We start from the raw sequence: 21,403 nt of genomic DNA on the forward strand, positions 1-21,403 counted from the left end.
ACTGCATGTTTCAGGGGCGGACTCCCTGACGCACCTGCAACTGGACAAAAAGCTAAAGTTATTAACAGGAAACTTCTGACAGTGTTTAAAGAGACTCTGCTGGAGATTGTCAAAGTGTGCTGTATTTCCCCCTCGTTATTCCTGGGCGCTCATATTTGTCAAACTCCACGCAATTTACACCATTTCTATGCAAAAGCATGTCATTTGTGCATTATCTTGGCTTTACTGAAGTGTGTCTTTGAAAAAAAAAAAAAAAACACAGGTTCCAGTATATAATGTATATTTTTTCCAACATCCTCAGAGCAATTTGCAGCTGATAATACCTGTTACCTCCTTGCATGGTAAAGTTGTTTATTCTTTTTCCTAAGGAAAAGGTTTCCAAATCAATGTGTAAGCATTCTACATGACAACCTGTTGATTGTGTACACAGATACTGTATTTGTAAGGTCAGAGTGGTTGGATGTTTTAATATACAGAGGAATTAAAATGACACATACTTCACCTTGCATATAGGGAACAGACTATGTGCGTCACACAGCATAGATTGTTTATTGTTTTTAATTGAATGTTTTTCTCTGTTCAACTTTTTTTTTTTTTTTTTACTTGTGAGCTCTTTGACTACCTGATATATAATAATACCTGATATCCAAACACCACTAAGCAACACACAGTACATCATTTATGATTTTAGTTCCAATGAACATCTCCACTTTTATGCTCTCCTAAAGATCCTTAAAAAGATTTGAATAAATTTCCTCCACAAGGCATTAAAGATTGCGCTCTGAAATAGGTTTAATTGCTCTCTCCACAAAAAAGCATAATATACATATTAAGCTGAAAAGTGGGTCCCATGAAATATTTAGTACTGTCATTAATTTACAAAATATGAATGCCTCTTTGGGGAAAAAAAAAACATTAAGTCATGATACTCGTAAAATATTCAGAGTATTCAGGAACTTTGTTCAATTTGAATGACTTCTCCATGGCTGACAAAATAAAGTATGCAGAAATGTTTTACTGTGTCCTTTACTGTGGTGTCGTAATTAATGTAGAACATAAATTAATAAACATGTCAGCATGAGTAGCATGTTTAGTTGCAGTAAAGCATCTGCTGTCAGAAATCCTGCATGAATACCTTCTCCAAGTGTCCAAAGCAGCGTCACATACATGTATTCAGATAACAGTTCATAACCTGAGAGAGGCTGACACATAGTTGTAGTTTATAAGTACAAACGTATATACAGTATTTAACTCTGCTCTCAGTGGAGAGGCTGGTGTGCGGTTTTCTGACACTTAAACTTTGGAGATAGATAAATAGAAATAAAAGTATGATAACGTATAGCTGTCAAGCTGTAGTAGTTTTGTTTATGTTATTTTACTGTAAATCTATTATTAGTTCATTTCTCATTTTAACATAATAACCAAAGCGACCTTTGAGATCTCTTGTCATTACAGGAACGTCTGAGGTACATTTTTCAACCTAAGAAAGGCTGTTTATATGTAGTTTTTAATAGAGATAGGGGAATTTTATTTGTTTATACTTTATGATAAAACTGAGTTAAAATATGTGTTCTGATGTGTTTTATACTATTAAAAATAAATTCATGATCCCCCTCGAATTTTCTCTAATTTGTAACTAAAAAACCTAAAATGAAGGAGCTGCAGGACCTGCAAGAAACGGCACTAATCAATAATCAGTGCATTCAATCCTAAGTTCAACAAACAGAGCTTTCCATTCAACCATTTCAAGAGCTAGAGGAGGTGTCCAAATTTAAAAGGAGTGAATTAATGAATTACAGCCACAAGGATGTGCAAAAATGTATTCATCCGTTTACAATGACGACCAAATTGTCTGTGAGTCAAATTAGAATCTCTGCTAAGAACAGAGCAGTCAAAGAGGATTTGCAGCTGTTGTTTCTCTCATTAGTGGCTGTGAATCCAATGAGTTTTTGGTACAAAAAAAACAAAAACAACGCTGGTTTATCCCTTCTTTTTGGGGGGGCTGATCCTGCTTGACTCTCAATGCAACACAAGTGTGCGTAAAGTAGTTTAGCAGCATAGATTTAAAAAAAAAACAAAAAAAAAAACAGCCATATTTAGCTGTGTTAACAATTTATTTCTACATTTGAATGTAAATTTCATTCAAGCCTTTTACTTTTTTATTTAGGGTTTCAGTACACACATACTTAAACTCCCAAACAGTCATGATTCGTGTTTATTTTGAGTTTCAACAGGCTCCGTTTCAACACAGCTTCAAACCAGAAATCAGACACATACAGTGCAGCCCTTTGAATTGATTTTGTGAAGCAAGAAACTGATCTTTGCGAGAAACGGGTCAAAGAGCCGATGCTGTTTTACTTGCAAGTTAAGAGAAAAGTCAAAAAGATCTTGATTCATATTGTTTTTTTGTGGTTATTGGTGGTAACGTTTATGGGGTTTATGATCTACAGTACCACACCTTACACTGCAAGTCAGTGATGTAGGAGTGTGTTTTATCGGCATCCATCCAAAATAGCACAACAAAAGTGGATAAAGAGGAAGCAACCGTGCAAACCTGCAGTGTGTTTTTTACATTTTACCAAAATTAAAGATGAAATTTGCAGAGTTGGTTTGATGAAGATGGTGAACGCTAGTTGTTCCTTGTCAGGTGAAACCATGAGGTGTAACTGCGGAGGCCTGAGGCACTGTTCAGGCCCCGTGGAGACCTGCCAAGGTTCAAACGACATCTACGCCAGCGTCATCATTTATGCTGTGAGTGCTTTCTGGGCCTGAGCAGCAGTTGGTCCCAATGACATTGACAGCAATAAGAAAAAATGCTTCTCCTGATGATCCATCCTGACTTTTTCCACATTTTCACAGCTCACAAATACTTCAATACAATACAAGGGCTGCATGACGTCCAATGAGCGCCTGCTGATGAATCATGCAGGTACATCGTCGGCCTCGTGCTGCAGGACCAATCGGTGCAACAGATAAACAGATGGCATCATCTTTATGGCAGCCAATTTCACATCTCCCATCATAGTTATCATTGTTTAACCAATCATTGTCATTCAAGTGTTTTTTTGTTCTGAAATAGATTCTCTGACTAAAAGAAAAATCAAGGTTTATGATTAGTGTCACTTTACAATAAGACTACCCTTGAAATAGATTTATAGATGCTTTGTATTTAGGTTGTAAGCACTTCATAAATCTTATATAAACAATTACAAACAAGTTGTGCCACTATTTTCATACATCAGTGCCTGTGCCAGATCCAGTAACTCCTCATTTTTACTAGTGAGTCACTAAAACACATCAGCATTCATTAATGACTGATAGCTCACTGAAAACAGTAAACATTACCGCCAAAGCTTTAGTGTATGAGTTTGGAAATTTGATATCCCTTAATTCAATGTGCCAAAAGAAACTTTTTGACTAATAAGCAATGCTGTCAGTGGTAAATCATCAATAACTAGTAGCTAGGGTATAGTGGCTAGTATTTGCTGGACTTTTTATCGAATTTGTTATAACAGCTTATTAATGAGTTACACAGTGTTCACTATTTGATTAATAAACTAACTATAAACCATTTATAAATCCCATTAAGGGTAGTCTGTGCTACCGAACCTTTAAGCTGAGTCTTTCACACTTTTCCTTCTAATGGTTTTTCAAACAACATGAATGAAAATGTCCTTGTGTTAATACTTCTCTGCGTTTATTACTGGTGAACAACCTCAGGACTTCAGATCACTTAGTCTCTGCTGAGTTTTCTCTTTCTCTGTCACATTACGCCACCTTGTGGTGAATGAGATGCTGAGATGAGTGTTCACTGTATCACGTAGTGATAAAAATACAATAAAATAATACAAATAACAATGAAATAAGGTATACATCTTGCAGCCCAGGCTCTCTGAGAAGATAAAAATAAAGCCCCCTGAAACACTGAGGACATCAGGAAAATAAAATTTTCATTCACCTTAATTGCTGCATACGATGTAAGTCAACAGATTTAATGTATACAGAGTGTCTAGTTTATTATTGAAAAGCTTTTCAATGTATTTAAACAACTGAATAAATAACACAACACACTGAGAATAAAAACGACACACATATAAAACGGATTGTGTGTATGCTTTTACGTATCTATGTGTATGTATATTGTAAATTCACATATATTATGGAAGAAACGTGATACTGATATTAAACTGTGTACAGTTTAAAAACTAGGCCTGGATTCATAAAAAGAAACAAAAATGAGGAAAAGGTGTCATCTGCTCACATACTTTGTGTTCACATATCACTTTAGCTGTCTTAGGGCTTTAAAGTGAAATTTCAAATAAAAGATGAACCTTTAAACATACACATTAATGTATATATTTCAGCAGTTATCACACTTTTTTACAGAAGTAGAGTACTTTTTTATCTGCATGTAAAATTCTATGTTGCCATATTAAACATAACATAATTTTACCTGAACAACGTAATATATTACTGACAATTTCAAAATATGTATATATATTTTTCAATGTATGTCTTTATCTGATCACAGCTGATTGGTTCTGCTTCTGACGGCCCACAATCCGGCCATCTGATTGGCTGTGACATTGCGTCACATGATGGACGAATCCAGGAAGTATTTTGGTTACACAAGGCGGAAGCGTACAATTTACAGAACCTGAAAGTGTTTTAGGGAGAAAACGTTGTTAACGAGGAACAACACGCAATAAATCCTTATTCACAGGACGGGAGAGGATATTGTTTTTCATTGTTGGTAAGAACGCCAACGTGTTATTCGTTTCCTTTCCGGATTTGTTCTTGTTAGCCGTGGTTAGCATTGCTAGCATTATTAGCCTCGAAGCTAACTCACAGCTGGCTCTGTTTTTGTGTGGTCATACGGTCTAAGTTAAAATCTGCAGGTTCAGTCGTGTTTTATGGTGTAATCAGTTTATTTGGAAGTTGTTAACGTTGTGTTTTAGATTAAAATAAGCATGTATTATCTACATATCTGACTTTGCTTATAATAATGTAATGTTGTCTCCACAAAGATGAGTTTATAACTGGCGAGGGAACAAATTACTCCATAAAATATTAGAAAATAGTGGGAAAATACCCATTCTGACACCCTCAGATATCCAGCTTTATCGACTTTCACTCCATAGAATTTACAATTCATTTATCTTCAGTTTCATTTCTGACACAGGAAAGCACCATATCCTCAGTAGTGCATGTTAACAGATTATTTTATTTTAATATATGACTATTCCTCTGGTCAAGTCAAGCCAGTCCTTTGTTTGAAAGCTGATCTGGAACATGAAAAACTTGATAAGTTCAAACTTCATAATTTTGTTTTGTGTAGTTGTTCCCATAAGTACATCCACTGATTTTTCCATATCTTTATATTGAAGGTAGACCGCATCACTCCATCACTGCCATCCAATCCGGTTCTTCCCCTCAGGAGTTTGGCTTCAGACTTCGCTCACCATCAGTGCCTGTGTGTCCCGACTCGGCGTACCCCCTAGTTTCAGCCCATCTCAGGCCATCTTGTCCATAACAGTCTCTGTCTCTGTCAATGGCTGGGCGCGGTGGAGGAACAACCAGGCCAAATGGGGCCACAGTAGCAAACAAAATCTGCCAGTTCAAACTGGTGCTTCTGGGGGAGTCGGCGGTGGGAAAGTCCAGCTTAGTGCTGCGCTTTGTCAAAGGCCAGTTTCATGAATTCCAGGAGAGTACCATTGGAGGTAAGAGACAAAAACGTCTTTCCTGAATTTTGAAGGAGTGAATTTTTGGGATTTGGGTGTCACAGTAGGTAGATTGTGATGTTGTGTGTACATAAGCGACGAGTATTGTTTAAAATGTATCATTACTGGTGCCAATACAATACAATACATAAGAGACATGCCGGAAACACACTTTCACTTCCAAAAAAAAGACAAAGGTCTCACAAGTCAACACAAGCGGCTGTACAAGAAGTTATCCAAAATAAAATTGTTTAAAATTTGGCAAAATCTAGATTTAAATCAGTAACTATTCAATTAGAGAATACGTAAAGGAGATGACAAATATGATAGAAATTTGACACTTATGGATACTTAGTGTTACACACACATTTTGGCCACTACCAAAATATTATTCAAGTTCAGTATCTAGCAACAGTGTAGGTGTAGTATATTAAATAAAATGTAGTTGCACCAATATTTTCCATGTTAGGGGCTTTATTCCATTTCTAATGCAATGAGAACAACATTGCACCAATACTAAAAAGGTAATATTGATAAAATATGTATAAAATATAATAATATATAAAAAGTCTCAAAGTTTAGTCTTAATTTTTAGTCTTGATAAATGTCTTTGGTCTCAAATAATTTAACAAGAAGCATGTGTGGGGAAAAGTAATCTTAACCTAAAGGTCCATATCTCCTGATCTTCGTTGTCCTGCTCTCCTCAGCTGCCTTCCTCACTCAGACTGTCTGTCTGGACGACACCACCGTGAAGTTTGAGATCTGGGACACAGCGGGTCAAGAGCGCTATCACAGCCTGGCTCCAATGTACTACAGAGGCGCTCAGGCGGCCATCGTGGTCTATGACATCACCAACACAGTAGGTTTCACCTGCGGGGCGACAAATGGGGAACAGAGACTCATCAGTCAGTAGCAACGTGATGAACGTAGACGGGTTGTTGCTTACGCAGTTTTGTTACTTTTTAGTTTTACTTGAATGGTTTTTCTGTCTGTTTGATTGTCCAATTCATTGTTCACTCTATTGCTACCTAAAGTGACCATCAAAGACAGCTGTATTTAAAAGTTTTAAGCAAAAGTATGTGGATAATCAGAGGTAATTTTGAAGGTGTATTGGGTTTGTTTGGAGGCTGTGTATCCTCAGGAACTATTTGAGGAAACAACACACAAGTTATTACGCGTCTTCACGTCAGGTGTTGGTCAACCTGTTGTACAGTGAACATGTCCCACCAAGGTTAAATACAGTTGGCATGTGAATACACCTGGTGAGAGCAATATTGATGAAGTTTGTTGTTCGATTAGGATACTTTTACACGAGCGAAAAACTGGGTGAAGGAGCTGCAGAGACAAGCCAGTCCCAACATAGTGATCGCTCTGGCTGGAAACAAGGCGGACATCGCGAACAAGAGGGCTATAGAGCAACAGGTATGAAGATTAAAAAAATCTAAAACTATTTTGCATGTACGGGAAGTGATTTCAAATATTCAGAGCCTTATCCTAAATTGATTCAGTGCAGTGAATGTCTGATTATATCTAATTTATCTCATTATGCTCTTAGGAAGCACAAACATACGCTGATGACAACAGTCTACTCTTCATGGAGACCTCAGCCAAGACTGCCATGAATGTCAATGAGATTTTCATGGCTATCGGTAAGTGAGTCATTCTGTTTAGTCACATCTCTGTCATCATGACATGAAACCCAATCAGTTTGCTCAGATTAGATCGGAAAGAGCTTCTTGGGCCTGAGAGATTTTGATTGGTGACTCCGCTAACTTTGAAGGTTGTAAGTGTGTATTTTTTAATGTGAAGAAATAATTTCAGTATTTGTAGGCACTAAAATACCAAAACACAACTGCTAACGATCAGGCTGCTCCTCGTTAAGCGGCTCAAGTGGCCACACCAATCTGCCACCACAATAACTTTAATTAGAGAGCACAAATTAGTAAATCAACATGAACACTTACCACATGCACTGGACTAAATCCTGACTGGGCGGCTTGCTGCGTGTCCTCCCCATCCTCTCTTTCCCCACATTTCCTCTCTCTGTCAAATAAACACATTAAAGCCCCTAAAAGTTATCTTAGAAAAATTAAAAGAAAACACATATATAGAGGGTGGCGCAACAAGGCAACCAGTCAGAATCAAACCAGGGATGATTTGGTTAAATAGAATAAATGTCTTAACCATAACTGTCATGGTCAGGATGTCCCAACTAATTAACAGCACAAATTAATAAGTAACTCCACAGGAAACACATCCATTTTGTTTAATTGAATAGTGTAATCTTTGTTTTGAAGTTGCATCCCTTTTAAACTTGCTATAACATCGGCGATCCCGTCCCTATAGCGAAGAAGCTACCGAAGAACGATCCTCAAAGTGGAGCTGGACAAGGGGGGCGGCCCAGGCCAGGAGTGGATCTACAAGAGGCCGCTCCACAGGGCGGCCGCGGCCAGTGCTGCGGCGGGGGCAATTAGCAAGTATGAAGCAATGAACTTAGTGAGCGAGCCCTGAACATGGTTTTAAGGACAGCACGTAGCTAAAACCCAGAGAGGCAGGAGAGGGCAGAGCCACTCGCCACTCCTGCTCTTAAACTGAGATTACAGATGAGATTATCTGGATCCTCTTTGATTTAAGGAACTTTTTTTTTTTTCTTTTTTTTTTTTAAAGAATCATAAGCTAGAGGGAATTACCAAGATCCCTCACTTCTTCTCTTCTGTCTTTCCCCCGTGTATCTATCTACCTCCCTGTTCATCTTCAGCCTCTCTCTCAGTTGATTGAATTATGTCTTAAATGATTTTTTTTTTTTTTTTTTTGGAAGGGTGATGCTGAGGTTGTTTGCCATTTTCCCCATTTGTTTGACTGTGTGTGTGTCTTATGTTGTGTATCTAGTACACACACATGTACATATATTGGCAGTATACTTTTCTACTGTTCTCATCTCCCTCTGCATTGATCATCATTATGAAAGATACAAATAACCAACTACTAATGCTGAAATTGCAACACGACGGAGCAGTTAATCTTTACGATTTTTTTTGTCTTATTGCAATTTAGATGACAGCATTTTGTTGTTTTTAGGGACCTGGACATGACAAAGTTATAAGGAAAGCTCCAGACTTTGCTTATTGAAGCAGATCATGATTTAATAGGCTACACATCTGAAGATGTTTCTGAACTGAGCAAGCAGCAGTTTGCATTCATTGTGTATTGATACCTGTAACACCAGAGAGTTGTTAGCCTTTTTTAAAAAGACATGAAAATAACTTGTAAATCTAAAAGTAATAAATAACATGCAAGACTCATTTTGTTTTGAGTTGTTTCACGGTGGTGTGATGTCTCTGGTGATTATTTACATGTGTGTTTTTTAAGTTTGTCGGCAGCGCAGGTCGGCTGCCTCGAGGGGTCAAGCCGCTCTGGCCTGGTTTGATGTAAGTAGCAGTGAAGCCTCGAGGCCACAAACAGGGTTTATAGAGCCGCGAGATGGCGTATTAACAAAAAAAGGCATGTTATTATGCACTCAACAGTCATGATTAATGTCATGGTCAATACTTAAACCAACTGCTTAATATTAACTCTACTTTGGTTTATAAATTAGAATCACACATGTTGATCTTATTTAGATTTATTTTATAGATTCTTGTTGTTTTTATTCATATCTTTACTATAATATTATTTAAGCTTTATCAGAAAAGGATTATTTAGCAGATGTCATATGATATATCTGCCTATCTTTAGCATTTTCAAATCTTAACAGGTGATGCAAAAATGGATCATTTCACGATCAGGATTGGGTCACAATTTCAATAATTCTTTCTATAACATACTGATGGTGTGTAAATGTCAGTATGTGTAATGGTAGTTTGCATTTTTAGTATGTGGAACTTAAAGCGTGCATACAGCAACAAAAAATAAGTTATGTGGTCATAACCAGATTTTCTTTTCATCATGTTTACCAAATCTTTAATGTTTTGCAAAAGCTTCATTATTATCTACAGTACGTGTGTGTCACAAGGCCAGTCTTCAGTATCCCTGCATGCCGTCATCCTGCCTCTCATTTATCTGTTAATGTATCTGTTTTAGATCACATCCCTGATTAGAGCTTTGGGCCAACAAACGAAAAGTAGTATAATGATTAAATGGGAACAGATCCTTAATCCAGTTACATGTGTGAATCTGATATTTAACTAGATTTTCTTTAATGTTTTTATAATGATTATGAGTCTAAAATGTCCATTTGTAGGCGCCCAAATTAATCTGACAGCAGAAATGGCGTCAGTAAACATTTACAAGCACTAGATGGCAGCACTGCACTTGAGTCCAGGTTTAAAGAGTCGTGAGGGAAGGGTCTTCTTGAAGGGACGTGTGGCCATTACCTTGCATGTGGCCATTGTTTCCTAATATGATTAAGTAAATACACATTAACGCTGCTGACCCAATTAGATTAAACCATTAATCAATTGAGATAAAAAATTAATCAATTCAACGGCAAAGTGATTTTTCAAGCACTGCGCGTGTGTGTGGTACAGCTGCACATGAACATGTTTAAGTAAGAGAAAGGACAAACTCTTATTCACAATGTTAAGGTTTGAAGAAGAATTTGTCTGTTTGTGTGTGTGAGAGAGAGAAAGTGGACAGCATGTAGATTGACTGTGCAAAAAACGCCATTACAGTCAAGGCGAGGACAGAAATGCCGGCGAGGTAGTGGTGTGGTGTGTTTGATTTGTGCTCACCTGATCATTGTGAAGCTCATTTTGAAGCGAGGTCTCTGGGTTAATGCAGCAGTTCACTTTGTTGTGATGAACGGTGACCTTTTAATAGAGGTGCCTGCAGCTCTTTGAGGTTTTTAGTCTGTTAGTTAAAGAAACTGAAATGCATTAAATGGCATTCATGCAGAGGAGGTGCACTACACTCAGTCTTGTCAGTTTATTAGGTGCAGCTAGCTCAGACTAATGCAGTCTAGTGCATTAATGAAGAGGGGGGTTATAATTTTCTGCTATTGTTTTCTGTCTGTTTTAAAAGGGGTCATTTTGGAGGCTCCAATTTGTGCAGCTGTTGAATGCTATTGTGAGGTGTTTCTAATGTTATGTCCATTAAATATCAATACATTTCTTTGTATGAATGGAAACCGCGGTAGTAGGAGTTGCACTTAATGTAGAGTATTTAGTACAAGGACTGAAATCTACTTAGAAGATTTCACAATGAAGTTAATTTCAGAGTACATTCATGGTCAGTAATAGTGGAGAGACGTGACCTCAAACACAGCCACATTTTGACTGAATTTCCAGAACATTAGCGTCCAGATAAACAGTTCGCTGTGTTAATTCTCCAGTCGGGTCAACAACGGTGCAAAACATGATGGAAATATCACTTTTATGTTTTGTTTCATGTATTAGTATGAGAAAAGGTTACGGTCTCCTCATTGCTCCACACAGATCTGATGCTTTCACCTACCGCTGGTTGTCGTCTCTACATTTTAAGTCACATGTTTCATGTACATCACGATGTATTCAGGTAAGGGTTTGTTTTCAATGCACTTTTATCAATACCCCAACTTCACCTCAGCAAGTGTAAAAACCTTTTTTTTTTTTTTGCAGTGTTTTTCAACTTTTATTCCAGCGTTTCCACTCATGATTGCTTTTGTGATGCAGATTTAAATAGCACATAAAAACAGAGAATACATTTAAGAGAATAGATAGTGCTCAAACGTTCATTCTTCCCTATAAATGAAGACATGAGGTTTTGCCAATACAACCTGCGTTAGTTTGGTATGACTGGTAGCTAAAGGTTTTCGCTAATGTCAGTCAGCAAAATACATTTGGATAGGCACTACTGGTTAACTGACAATAAAAAGTGTGTCCACTGACTAGATGACATTTGTCTATTACAATCCAGACAAGACGTCAATATAAGTATTCATGTTTCATGCAGAGACAGTCGCAGCTACAGCAGATGAGAGTCTGACCCTCGATGTAAGCATGTAAAAATAAAACTACAATCAAGTTAAGATTTTTACACACCAGAGATGGTGTAAACCATCTTTCAGGCTGTCAGTCCTGCTATTGTGGATTTGATGCCTCAGACCTAACATTAAATCTGCTTTTAAAGCCATTTGAACACACACACACACACACACACACACACACACACACACATACACAAAGGCACACATTTGCCTCAGCATCTCTGCCAAAAGCAGGCGGCCGCTCTGTTCACAGTAAATGATTTCTCATTTGTTGAGCTGTCAATCAAGATGTGTTCTGTCAAAAAAGAAGCTCATTTCATACTTGGCCTCTGTGAATCACAATGGTGTGAGAGCTGGACTAAAATTGACTGTGCACAGAGGAGGGGGATTTGCAGAATAGACAAAATGTGCCCTGAAAATAAATGCAGGCACTAACTTTTCACATTATTCATTGTTTCTTTTTCATTCAGATAACAAATGAAACAAGGAAAATGGCCAAACCTAGCTTTAGCATGGTGCGGTTGTCCTGACAACGAGGATTTTTTCAGATCAGCTTTGGTACTGTAAATGTGCTTTTGCTCAAGAAACCACTGGCCCAGTTCAAAAAGACAGAGAACATTCAAACATTTCCTAATGCTCGCTCTGATGGACTCCTCCCATCTTCCAGGACAGAGAGAAATGTCATTTAATACCAAGGGCGCAGGGACACATCGCATTCTGCGGTTTGAGATTTCTGCTGATAGCGACGGTGCGAGTGATGTGGCACAGTAATTGTCTCTTATCTAAAATGAGACATCTAACTGTGTTGCCACTGGATAGGATGCTACTGAGGAAGGAATCAAACTGAACCACAATGGGACATTGACTGTTGCAAGGACATATAAGGATCTTTTTTTTTAAATATCTTGTATTATGTTGCAATGCATCTGCCCAAGCTGGGTTCTCACGCACACTGTCTCAGTAAAATCCTTACAGTATGTACCTACTTGTTTTTTTGCTGAGAATTAGACAAGAAGATAGACTCTCATGTCTGTGTGGTAAATATGAACCGCTTAGCTTAGCTTAGCATAAATACAGGAAACGGGGAGAGACCACGATCCTGGCTCTGTCCACAGGAAGCAAAATCTACCTACCAGCACCGCTAAAGCTCACTTATTTACATGTTTGTTCTATCTTTACAGAAAATGAAGTGTAAAAGCATCATTTAAAGGGAGGTAAAATTTCCTGGCAAACTATAATGTTTGCCTAGCATCTGCGCCAAGCCAAAATATAGTCCTCACATAACCCCACGCTGCTTAAAATGGTCATTTTCTTTTTCCACATTGTTCTTTTTGTTTGTACGGATCAGACTGCTGGCTACAACAAATATGTGCATTTCCCACATGTTTGATTTCCTTTAAAACTATGAGGAACATCACGCTCCCAGATCGTAGGATTTATAAATCTATTTATAAATTTATAACTCTCATCTCATTTTTGTCTCAAGCTGCAAGGTTTTTATTTTGTTATGAAAGTCTATTCATGTTTTTTACTGCTAGAAAGAAAAAATCCCAAAACCGTTTCAGTGACTCTCCAGGATTTTAAATAGTATCCACCTTCATGATAGTGACTCACAAGCCCAAAACAATATGAAGAATAAAAAAAAAAATCTGAATGAGTCCAGTCGTGAATTTAAATAGTTTCAGCCTCTCCTCATCATCCCCTTTGGTGCTTCCTCTTCAGGGAAACGTCACCATCTCGAGTGCCGTTAAATGACTGAGAATACTCAAGTGGACTTAAGTGACATTGACCCTCAAGGACACAGGAGTCCGTTGAACAGTGATGCACACTCGAGGAGCACATCCTACCCAGAATACACTGTGTCACTTTTCTGAGAAGCGTTCGTCATCGTTACCTTTCAGTCGTTAGACTTTGTTTGTGAAATGCTCCTTCAAAATGTCCTTTCATGGTTCATGGTGCAGGCAGGTGTGTTGAAGGAGCACTGGGACTCACTGCATGTCGGGCCTCGATCACTTCATAAGGGATTTTCAGTAAAAGAATTCTTACATCAAAATTAAATGTTCTTTTCTTCATAAAAAATGTCTCGTGGTATCATGTACCTCGAGTTTTGGACATAAAATGCTCTTGAATTGTCATTTTATTGTTAATTTTCATTGACTCAGGTGTCAGAAAAACGTACTATGAGCAGGTTAAAGGAAAAATCAAATAAGGAACAAATCAACACCTCATTTAAGATAGATTTTTTTCTTTTAGGGTGAAAAAATATGAACAAACCTAATAAAATATAGCTTTTCCCAAACAGGCAAATATCTAGACACCAAATACCACAAAAAACATTTTAAAAGACTTATTTAGACTATTTAGAAATTAATTTTCCATTTACGGACATTTGTCAAACAGAAAATTAAAATTCAATGAAGACCAAAAAAAAAATCACCTGTGTGTCCTGAGAAACAGGCCGCAGCCGCCACAGTGGACTAATAACTAGACGTGCTGTATGTCGAGTGGAGTCAGAAGTTGATTATTGGAGTCATGCTCAAATACTCTTAACCGCCGAGGGTTACACTGTTCCACGCTGTGAACCGCAGTCATTATCTGACTGCAGCTTTCACAGTGCTGCTATTCTTCTCTTCCACGTTCTCGCCCCATCTTTTTAAATGAACCACTCGTATCGTTCAAGTGCCAAAAGAAAAAGCGAATGCACGTTGCCATAGTGACCAGGTTTAACTGAAATGTGCGGGGCTGTGGAGTGTCCATGTTCGAATAAAAAACACAAAGAAATTCCTTTAATGATAGCACTCAAGATGATGAGCGCTGGTATGAACTTTGATGTTTGGAACATTGTGAATGGACTCGAGCTTCATGGAAATGGAGCAACCAAATATACCCCTAAAATAAATCCTCATCCAGCCGTAACAACAGGAGGCTGGTTCTACTATTGTGGGGGCATCCAGTTTTAGCTCTATGAGCATGTGCATCTACATATGTGTTGTTTTCTTTTGTATCCACACACACACACACACAAGCAGAGAAATCAAGAGCACTTGATGAGCTGTGATATCTTACACCTTTGTCTTTGCTTGTATGTGCACACGAGCACATGTGCACCTTTATTTTTAGGGTGGCTGCCCAGTGGCGGGGTCAAGCAGGGCGCCAAAGGACCTCAACGAGAAGGACATAGCTCAAAGTCCAAGTATGTTTCCACCGTGCGTCCATCACTGAGCGGCTGACAGCTGACACACAAACGCACACCACCAAGTTGGCCGCAGCACATACAGGCATGTGCCCGTGTCACTGTACTCCCAAATTCATCTGAAGGCATCTGCTTTTGAACACAGACCAACAATGTTAATGAGGGGTCTGAAGGGGGTGGGATTAGGGAGCGATGGCTGGCGATAGGCCATCCCGCACGCAAACAGAACCTAAAGGTTGAGAGGATTTGACATGTCAGACTGATACGACATTTTCCTTTGACCCCCGTGACCAATTTATCTCACCCCGAGTGGCTGTTATGTGGTGGAAGGTTTTAATAGAGCTGTTTATGGACATACATTAGCATTGTGTCAAGGCAGTAAAGAGAATGCTAGTCGGTGTTTCACAAAGACTTTAAGACTTTAAGTGTAAAAATGTACTTTCACTGGGCAAAATGAGCAAATAATAGAACATCTGGGAGCCTGCAAAGTCATAGCACAGAGCAAACGGCACGAAGTGGTGGTGTGGAGTTTGGGCTTTTATCAGGAAGGCCCGCTCTAACAAAAACGCTGCACAGTTGCATTATGGGAAATGTAGGATCCAGTGTTTGAATTTGACCCTAAAACTTCAGGATAATTTAACCTGAGCTGCTTCAGTTTTGACCTTCCTGAAGTAGTTTTTAATCTCTCCCTCCAGTTTACATGCTGGTGCGACACTAAATGACATTATTAATTATGGCCCAGATGATTGGCTGATACTAGCCTGTATTTATTATTGTGTTTACATTTAAGTTGGCTGATACGCAGTGGTGGAAAGTAACTAAGTACACTTACTGAAGTACTGTAGGTACTTGTACATCACTTATTTCGGTTTTATACTACTTTATACTTCTACTCCATCACATTTCAGAGGACTCATAAGCTAATGTCAAATTTTGTTATTTTATCATTTATATCTTACAGCCCACTGAGCAGCTTACATGTACTTATAAATAAATAATAAATAATCCTCTTTTCTTTTTTATTTTTACTGTTCCTATTTATCTTATTTTATTCTTTTAATTATGTTTTACCTCCTATATGCTTCTATCCTTTTGTTTTATTCTCATTTTAGTCATTTTGTCTGGTTTTACTTTGTTTTGTAAAGCACTTTGTAATATTGTTAAGAAAAGTGCTATGCAAATAAAGTTTATTATCATTATTATTAATATTATTATTGCACTTATATCTGCACTGCTTACTGCTGCACATGTTCATACTCTTCTACTATCTTATAGTCTGTCCTTCAGTTAATACTGTTCATAGTGCATAGATCTTATTTATTTATTCATCTATCTATCTATCACCACTATACATGCAGTATGTTCTACACATCTGCACATACTCTGCACTTTACTGCTTTTCTTGCACCTTAGCCTGGATGTTAAACTGCATTTCTTAGTTAAATCTACTCTAACCTCCCGCGAAGGACACTAAAGCATTAAATCCACATCTATTAAGTATAACAAATTCTAATTTACTGGAAAACAACATGAGCATCGGTGGAAATGCTGCACTTTCCTCCGCTTTTCTGTTCACATCATGGGCGTAGAGACTCCACACCTGACGTCCGCTGCGCAGCTTTAAAAAGTTGGTGATGTTTGTTTTTAACAAATTTTGTCTCATTTTTATACTTCAAACACTTTCAGACCAAGTCTCCCTCCTCCTCCCCCCTCTCCCTCCCCACTCTCTCTTTCATCCCTCGCGCGCACTCTCTCCGGCTCCTGCACAGCGCGCGCGCATCACCCGCGTGCCTCCTCCGTCGCTCGCGGGACCGAAGCGCTGCGCTCGCGCCGTGAACGTAGACAGGTGGAGATGGACGCCAGCGACGGAGGAGCCTCCAAAGCGTCTCTCACAGGTAGGAAAACCTGCTCAGCTTCCACACGTCGAAGCCGTTTCTCCGTTTGTGCCGCTGCGGACTCCTGCGTGGAGCTCCTCATGTTAAATACTGTGTTTCTGTCTTTGTCCTCAGGTGGAAACGCTCTAAAGCTGTTGCACAGTTGGCTATTATGTTTGTACGCTAACGAGAAACCACTTTGATAGCGTGTCTGTGGTTTGTGGGTGTTACACTTTTCTAATATCAACACAACATATCCCCCAATACTCGTGTACTTGTGTGGCGACACAGCCGTAGTTACTTTTCTTTAAAATATTAATGTGGTTTTGTTGTTGTCGAGCTAACTTGTTGTACACGTCCTTTAAGTTGTTAATTCACCGGTAAGGTTTGTTATCTTCGATTTAAAGTATTTTAATTTGCTATTTCAAAGTGTTTCAAGGGCACAAACGTGAAGTTAATCTTGTGTTTTAGTTTTTAAGCGGTATTTTCTCGTCAGCTGTGGTCTTCCTGTTGATGAAGGTCAAATGTTGTTAACCAGGTTAATGAATGGAGCCACTATTTAAACTGTGGGAGCTGCACATACAGGGCTACAGTGTGAAAATGCGCATGGGAACACAAACAGTAGCACACCTTGACTGAGACATTTGTGAGCAAAGCCAACAGATCAGTGTGTGTGTTTGTGTGTGTGTGAGCCACCTTAAGTATTCGGTGGAAATACTTGGAAATCAGAGGCAGGGTCAGATATAGTAAATAGAGAGACCTTTAACTGAGGGTACTACTAGAGACACTGCAGAATGTCACATAATGTCCATTTGATAAATATTTCCCCGCAGTTTTCAATGTGTCTTCCATTTCTTACAGGACAGGGTCATCTTGGCTTTTTGGTGAGCGCATCGAATATCCGTTGTCCTTTTGCGGTTTCTCTCCTAAAGGATGAGACATATCTAGGGCAGCTGTAGCTCAGGTGGTAAAGCGTGTTGGTCCGTGATGGTTTGGGTTTGTGGTTCAATCCTCTTTGAGCAAAACTAAAACCCAAATGTCTCCCTGTGAGCACACACAGGGTTTCAAAACGAAAATCTCTTGATGTTCACGTAAACCTGGAAATAATCATAAAGTTTACCGAAACATTCAAAAACACAAGACGTTATGACGTATCCAATGAAGAAGAGATATTTAAGGTTCTCCACTATTTCCAGCGATCAAATTTAAGCAAATTTGTGGAATTGATGAACTTAACTCATTCGTACAAAAGGGGAAGTAGAGTGCCTGTATTGCCTGTATGTAGGGCTGTATTTACTTCACTATATTTGAAGACTGAAAGAAATCAGCAAGTTTTCACATTTCAGAGGCTGGGATTTTGTTAATTGAAAACTACTTAAACACATGATCGATTGTTAAAGTTGTCACTAATTAATTTTCATTCAGCAGACAAATGAATTGTCTTGGAGTATCAGCTGTACACTCTCTGTTTCGCTGTTGAAACACCTTTACGTGTCGTTCTTGCTTCTCATATTTCGGTTCAGTCTGTGTTTCTTCCCATGGACGTGTGTGTCTCACACTGTCATTATTGTGAGTGTTGCCATGGCATACTCCGCTGCTGCTCAATTCAGCCACAGTAGACCCACTTAAACGCCCAGCACTGGCCACATCATCATCTTCTGCATCCTCTTTGAGTGACCTTGCTCAGCCCTGTCCCCCTCTGCGTCAGCTTCAAACCTGAATGACTCCAAATGACGCTCGCTTGCCTGCCAACATCGCCGAAGAGATTTTCTTTCCAACTGCATGCACGCAGTCATTTTTGCTGTGAACAAAAGGTCCTTGATTCATCAAATCCCGCACCTCCTACTGCCCACTCTCTGGAGAGTGATGCTGTAATTTTCACTAGCACTCCCCCCTCTGTGAAGCTGGGAGAGTATGTAGTGTTTTTTCGTACCTTGTGTGATTCTGTTGGGCTCTTAGGTGTGTACACAGCTGGGTCATACTACAAGCAGCATAAAGACTCAAATCCACAACAAGCTTCCTAAAGAAAGGCAAAGCTGACTATTCATATAGCATATTTCATGCACAACATAAACTCACAGTGTCTCATGTTAAATACATGTTAAAAATAGAAGGAAATGGCTTGCTCACAGCAGGCATGCAAAAAGCACACAGAAAATATTCATTGAAAGGCCAAAGGTAAATGTTTTGAGGCTGCCATTTAAAGAAATGACAGTCTGAGCACATCTCAAGTCCTCAAAAGGACAATTTCAATAACATAAAAAATTCAGTTTCACCAGATGAGTGCCTGTGACCTCAGAGGTCTGGAAAAAAAACAAAATGTAGTGCAAAGCTATCCAGTGCTTTGTGGACAAAAAAGTATTATTAAAGGTAATTATAGGGAGCACTGGAGGACCAGAGCTGCCTAGAAGTAAGCCATCCATCCCTGTTTTACCTGTCCCTGCCCTGAGCTTAATATTGATTGTGATGGTTAAAATTTTGGGGCAACGGGCAACTGTTTTTAATTTAATTTAATTCAAATATTTCATTTTAAAAATACAAATACCAAACATTCAATAATGTTGATGTTCCTTAATTGTAAGGATTTGCTACTTTTCATTGTCTCGTGATGGTAAACTGAAGATCTTTGGATTTTGGACGGTTTTAAGAAATTGCAGTGAGCAATTTCCATTTTTTTTTCTGACATTCAATTGACTTAACATTTAATTCAGCCAACTTGCCTGCCTTTTGATCTGTACATAATGTTCAGATGAGCGAGAGGAAGTGGTCTCATGTTGCATACGAAAAGAATCCCAGGTCAGCAAATGCTTTCTCTTCCTCCCTTTTAACCAGTGTGGTGTCGAAAAAGGTTTTAAGACACGTGATGTTTCTTTAAGTCTGCATTAGCTCTGAATAAGTCTGTCGATACACTGCATTTTTTTTTCCCCCACCAAACCCATGAATGGACCAAAACCAGTAATGTGTTAGTCCATCTCTCAGAACTCCCTGACCTCTCCAGCCTGTCTGTGGCACAGGAGTAAAGGACAGGAGTAAACTGTGTATTCATCTGGGACTTGATGGTTCACATAAAGGCAGCCTAGCAAGCTACTGACAGACTCAGAGATCTGGCAGCACCCAACATCCCTCACCATCCTGCACCTGGCAATAGGTCACATTCACAGATCACTTCTAACCCAAACACTGGGGATGAAGTCCAGTGACCAGCTTATCTTTCTTTTTTTTCTTCCCCTCCAACTTTCTCCCCCACCTCCAAGCGTTCTCCTCTCCTCTGTACTTTGGCATTTGGCTGCCTCCGTCTGTCTCAGTAAAAACCATCAGCTGTGAAATTGAGAATAATCATGTGGAACGAGATTGGGATGGGAGCAGCTTGAGCTCCAGCCCTTCGCTGTCGATGGGCTCATGGCTCCTGCTGATAAAGTCCACCCAGGACTGAACAATCACCAACAAAACATTTTTTGTTGACGTGTGAGGAATGTTAGTTTTTTTTGTCATCATCGTGACCTGGTGAAGATTTTTTCTACAAGGCTTGTCAGTCTCAGGCCTTTAGTATCAGGGTGGTAAAATGTCCAGTAATTACCCAGAAGTGCTTTCTCTGTGGCGTGAACAGACACTAAGGAGCTGTCCTATTGGTACTCCCAAATATGATTTAGCCGCTATGGAGTGTGTGTGTCATTATTCCACTGGAAGTATTCAAGTTTGACCAAGGCATCACTACCTGTGACAGCCAACTGGCACACAGATCTCTCTTTCTTTAGCTGAATAGTGTCTGGATTGGTGGCAAGATAAAATGCAATTAAACAAAGACAATACTACCACTGTACTGAGACCACGTGAGAAAAATACAGCTAGCTAGAATAAACACAGATTATCATATGGAAACAATAGGATAAAATGTGATAATCTAATTATCTGGGTTTAACTTGGTCACAGAGAAAAATATTTTATGCTAACTTACGTGGTATTATATATATTATATATTACATAGAAGAGTTTATTAGATAAAACTGGCGAAGTTTAATGTGTTGAGATCACAAAACATGTCAGTAAAGTCCCTGTTGGAATAATAAATTAGAAATATTGTACATGGCTTTATATAATAATCTAAGTGAATGCTGTGCTCAGAAACTGATTCAGTATGCTGTCAAGTTTATTCATCAAACGTAACCTCATATTTTGCCTCTGTCATAACCTACACTCTGAATTATTCAAACCAGGTTACAGGTCAGTAGCACTGAATAAAATGATGATGTTCCAGCAGCACAAGTTTAGTGCCACCCTCTAAATACAGAAAAAAACCTAATCAAACAGGACACTTTAGAGGTAAAGTCAATTTATACAAGGTGGTTTAAAGTTGTAAGAGGATAAACCTGACGTAATCTGCCTAATGTCTGCCTGATCTCAACAAATCTACATTGAACTGGCAGTTTTGCTGAAGTGAAATAACATGATGTTACAGTACAATAGCTCACGTGGCTGATATACAAACCCCACGTTGTTATTTTTAACTAAACCCGTCATTTTAGCGTGTAGACAGCTGCCAAATTACCTCAAACCTAACCCAGACCTTTGTTCTGTAGATAAACACCAGTGTTCAACATCCACAAGCTAGAGGCCTTAGTTCTTAAACCACTTTCTGTCACATAAAATATATTAT

At 38.8% G+C, this 21,403-nt stretch overlaps 2 protein-coding genes across 2 annotated transcripts in view; both read left to right on the top strand.

Annotated features, from left to right (window-relative positions):
- The first annotated feature begins 4,621 nt into the window (after positions 1-4,621).
- Positions 4,622-8,379, top strand: LOC139219581 (ras-related protein Rab-5C-like). Its single transcript, XM_070851499.1, has 6 exons — positions 4,622-4,753; positions 5,388-5,720; positions 6,428-6,579; positions 7,020-7,142; positions 7,276-7,369; positions 8,067-8,379. The coding sequence occupies exons 2-6, from the start codon at positions 5,552-5,554 to the stop codon at positions 8,192-8,194; spliced, it is 666 nt and encodes a 221-aa protein (XP_070707600.1). The 5' UTR covers positions 4,622-4,753; positions 5,388-5,551; the 3' UTR covers positions 8,195-8,379.
- An 8,354-nt stretch (positions 8,380-16,733) lies between these two features.
- Positions 16,734-21,403, top strand: part of LOC139219687 (zinc finger protein 385B-like) — a 65,137-nt gene continuing 60,467 nt past the window's right edge. Inside the window, exon 1 of the mRNA XM_070851620.1 lies at positions 16,734-16,770. The gene's annotated coding sequence lies outside the window, so the exon portion shown is untranslated. The remainder of the gene's footprint in view (positions 16,771-21,403) is intronic.

This window comes from Pempheris klunzingeri, chromosome 20, assembly GCF_042242105.1.
Source record: "Pempheris klunzingeri isolate RE-2024b chromosome 20, fPemKlu1.hap1, whole genome shotgun sequence".
Taxonomy (NCBI): Eukaryota; Metazoa; Chordata; class Actinopteri; order Acropomatiformes; family Pempheridae; genus Pempheris; species Pempheris klunzingeri.

Bases quoted from the DNA above. Each gene is read 5' to 3' on its own strand.
- LOC139219581 (XM_070851499.1), top strand. From the start codon at position 5,552: ATGGCTGGGCGCGGTGGAGGAACAACCAGGCCAAATGGGGCCACAGTA. The intron at 7,143-7,275 runs GTATGAAGATTA...TTATGCTCTTAG, and splicing joins AGAGGGCTATAGAGCAACAG to GAAGCACAAACATACGCTGA. The intron at 7,370-8,066 runs GTAAGTGAGTCA...CCGTCCCTATAG, and splicing joins TGAGATTTTCATGGCTATCG to CGAAGAAGCTACCGAAGAAC.